Here is a 4,212-nt window from a genome sequence, read left to right as displayed (position 1 = left end):
CTTTTAATATGGAATGGATAACTGAACTTGGAAACCAGTGACAATGAACTGAGAAAGTCATAAGTTGTTGGTCCTGGGTCAATAAGCAGGAGTAGTATTTCAATAGTTTGCGAGTAGGACCTTTTAGGTTATATATTTTGATACTGGCATCCAAGGCTTCTAATCAATTAAACAAAACCAACTTGGAATTCATGACCTCAACTTTAGCGATCAACGGACTCTGAAATATTGGTTTATTTTATAAAATACATCTACTTCTACCAAAATGTCTCCAGAAAACAGAGCAGTCATACCACCAAAATGGGAGTCTTCCTCTTCATATCTAGGAGGGTTTACTTCTTAACACCAATTTTTAATATTTATATATTTTAATCCTATTCCTTTATTAGCATAATAATAAGTCTTTGATTTCATTAGAAAATAGGTACAATATCCATCAACTGTTCTATGAAATCATAATTACAAACATGGGTGAAAATTGTTTCAAATACCCAAGTATATACTATACAGCATTTACTTTTCTAGAATACTTTCTTCTTTTTCTATTAAAGTTTTCCACAATGTATACTTATTTTTTTTACTTCCTGTACTGTTTAATCTCTATTTGTAATTATCCTCAAAGAGGCACATACTTAGAAGATAAACAATCTTTTCTGCAATATCAATTAAATGAAAAAGCAGAAATGGGGACCAGCAGTTAGAGTAATGGCTATGTCGTTGGACTCCCATGTAGTCGACCATGGTTCAAGTCCCAGACCCTGTGGCTTAAACTCACACCAGGTGTGTGTGCATGCATGCCCAAGATCCCGAGAGGAGAATGGAGGAGAGGGGATTGCGGCATGGCCATCCCCTCTGGGGGGTGATTTCTCGCTTTCTATCTCTCTGTCTCTGTCTGTCTGGTGAGCGCATGTGCCTATAGCAAAAACCTCTCAAAAAAAAAAAAAATAACAGAAATGACTTGATTGACAACTTTTAAAATTTACAAATATTTACTAAGTAATAGAATTTTCAGATAACACATGCAGTTCATGTTATAGAAGGAAGAATAGTTAATTTTTCTACATCATATACTGCAATTAGATTAATTCATGAATCATTTCTTTTATCAATCCAACCAAAATCAAGAAACATTGACCCTTAGCATTCGAAGAACATGCTCCCTTATTTTCTTGGTTCTCACTCCGTACACAATGGGGTTGAGAAAAGGAGGCACCAATAAGTACATATTTGCAATAAATATATGAATATGTGCAGGCACATTTTTCCCAAAACGGTGAGTGAAAATAGAAAATCCAGCTGTGGAATAGAACACAAGAATGACACAGACATGGGAGCCACAAGTGCCCAGAGCCTTGAAGCTAGCTTCTCGGGAAGGCAGGCGAAATACAGAGCGAAGGATGAAGGCGTAGGAAACAGCAATGAGAATGGCATCACTTGAGCCAATGACAGAAGCCACACTGAGGCTGTAACGCTTGGTGGCTCCTGTGTCCATACACGCCAGCTTCACCACAGCCATGAACTCACAGTAGGTGTGGGCAATGATGCGTGTTCTGCAGTAGGGCAGCTGCTTGAGCAGGATGGGGTGAGGAGTAAAGAAGGCTACTCCTCGAATCACCACAATGATACCCATTATGGCAATGCGAGTGCGGGTGAGAATAGTAGTATGGCGTAGAGGATTGCAGATGGCCACATAACGATCAATGGCCATGGCCAGGAAGAAGCCCGATTCCATGGTAGTAAAGCTATGGATGAAGAACATTTGAGTCAGGCAAGCATCAAAGGCAATGTCCTGGGCTCCAAGCCAGAAGAGACAGAGCATGCGGGGCAGTGTGGAGGTAGAGAGCACCAGGTCAGTGACCGAGAGCATGCACAGGAAGAGGAACATTGGCTCATGGAGGCTTCGCTCTGCCCTCACCACAGCCAGGATGGTCACGTTCCCCACCACTGCCACCACATACATGGAACAGAAGGGAATCCCAATCCAGGCATGTAGGTGCTCTAGTCCTGGGATGCCCATCAGCAAGAAGGTGAGAGGGAAGGGACGAGAAGTGTTAAGAGGAGGCATAATTATTTTTTTCCTTTGCTCTAGCAGTTCGGATTTTTATTTTTGATTTAATTAAATGAGTGCTAAATTCACTTTAGGTAACAAACCCGTGACTTGCTATATTTTTCAACTCTGTTTCATTGTTCATTTTCCAAAATATTCTTGTTACATATCATTTTCTTTTATTTTCTTTTATTGCTTTCTTAATTTTAGCTTCCAGAAAGATCTTTGTCTACCATATTCACTGTTTAGAATTCAATATCACATATGGTATATACACAGTAAATATTAAAATACTGGATTTAGGGCCACCAGAAAATTACTGCTAACAGAGGATATTCTTCAGATATATAAACATCAGTGAGGCAGAAAATTACTTGGAGCACTGAGGTATCCTTCAAAGGCACGTTAGGTTGAACTTATTTCTATGAGTAGTTTTCATGTCAGTATTAACCAGACTTTACCTTGGACATACCAGGAATTTTGGAATACTTCTTCTTTGATCTCTCATTCAGTATCACTTTTAGTCAAAAGAGTTTTCTATAACTGGAAGAGATTAAGTAGAGGCCCTGTGAAAATTTCAAAGACTTATTGAAAGAACCCTTGTTTTAGGTAGAAGATTCCACAGTCTATGTTCTACTTTATTTATTATTTAGGGAGTAGAAATAATGGTCTCTGTCTCTTTCTATATGAATAAGATATTGAAATCCTTGGTGTGGCTCCTAAAATAGAATTAATATAATCTATATCTTCAAGCTGTAATTTACAACTCTACATATGTAATTAATCTGACAAATATTGGGTTATCAGGAAAATCATAACACATTTTCACACAGAAAAACAGAATAATACATCATGACTTTCCTAACAACCCAGTAAAATACCATGTGGTTATGTTGTTTGTTTCCTATTACTTATTTATCCTTATCACATACCCTTTAAGTAGAATACACGAAATGTTCTTTTGAACTAATAGATATACCTTGTTAGGAAAAATGTATTTCCTAACATTAACAGCACTAACTGCCCTCTTATCCACATTTATTCTGAATTATTTCATCCCAATGCACAACTGGATCTTTATTGTACTCTTTCATTTGCTGATTCAGAAACCCCCACACTGACACATACAGAGCAATCCATTTGTTCTTGGTAAATTGACCTAATATTATCAGAGATGTCAGTTACTTACTTAAGCAAATTTCATTATACTTCTCATAGTTTCAGTGTATTGTCATGTTCCCCTGGCAGAAAAGCCCCGGGATGAAGTGGTTGAGTACAACGTGGGGAAGCTAAAGAAAAAGGACTGTGATTCACTACACATGCTTAAGTTGTAGAAAAACTTTTAGTTACTGCTTATCTGTGTTTCTCATTTCCTTCAAGGCAGTAACCTTAGGTAGTATTGCCATCTGCCCTTTAGGACAATGCTTTCCCTAGGTATCAAACAAATCCTTATAAATACAATATATACTCATAAGAACTTATGAACAGTTTTTTCTAAATATACTTTCCAAAAATCATGCCAACATTCTTGTGCTCTTCAAATATTATCATTAACTAAAGAAATACCTTCTAAACTTCTACATTTACTAGATTCTCAGATTTAGTTTAGTGAAAATAACTAGAACAATGCAAATATAGCATCTTTCATAATTTAGCTTCATGAAACAGCTTTAAATAGGCAAGACAGTGGCAAGGTGGTTATGGGGGCTGGATCCCACATGACCCATAGCACAGTTCTAATCTTAAACCAGTGGTTTGAAAAACAAGGCAGACAGGTATGCCTGCCTGCCTAAAGTCCCTAGAGAATAATGGAGGAGTGAAGACTGTGGCGTGGACACCTCCTGGGGTAGGGGTACTTTCTCACTTACTTTGCGTTTCTGTCTCTCTCCAGTGAGTGCACATGGCTTGTATAAAAACAAAAACAAACTTGAACCAAATAATTTAGTAGGCAAAATTTATCTTGGAGGGGAGGGAAGAATGATTTATATGGCAATACTATCAAGGGACCAAGTTAAGTTTAGTGAGTGCTCTTGACAAAAGAGCACTTAGCTTGGACAAAAGAATATACAACTTTTGTTTGAGAGTTGAATAGACATAGAGACAAAGTAAATAGGTACAGTTACAGCACACAAATATGTATATCCACATGCAGACACATAATAAGA

The 4,212-nt window shown here is 37.5% G+C and overlaps 1 protein-coding gene across 1 annotated transcript; it reads right to left on the bottom strand.

Annotated features, from left to right (window-relative positions):
* Positions 1-1,120: 1,120 nt before the first annotated feature.
* LOC102498901 (olfactory receptor 52M1) lies at positions 1,121-2,065 on the bottom strand. Its single transcript, XM_027767258.1, has one exon. The coding sequence runs from the start codon at positions 2,063-2,065 to the stop codon at positions 1,121-1,123; it is 945 nt and encodes a 314-aa protein (XP_027623059.1).
* Positions 2,066-4,212: the final 2,147 nt, after the last annotated feature.

Source organism: Tupaia chinensis, unplaced genomic scaffold (genome assembly GCF_000334495.1).
Source record: "Tupaia chinensis unplaced genomic scaffold, TupChi_1.0 Scaffold144110_1, whole genome shotgun sequence".
Taxonomy (NCBI): domain Eukaryota; kingdom Metazoa; phylum Chordata; class Mammalia; order Scandentia; family Tupaiidae; genus Tupaia; species Tupaia belangeri.
Note: the sequence above shows the minus strand (reverse complement) of the source record. Positions and strands in the feature narration are given on the sequence as shown.

Coding starts and splice junctions, on each gene's coding strand:
- LOC102498901 (XM_027767258.1), bottom strand. CDS start 2,065: ATGCCTCCTCTTAACACTTCTCGTCCCTTCCCTCTCACCTTCTTGCTG.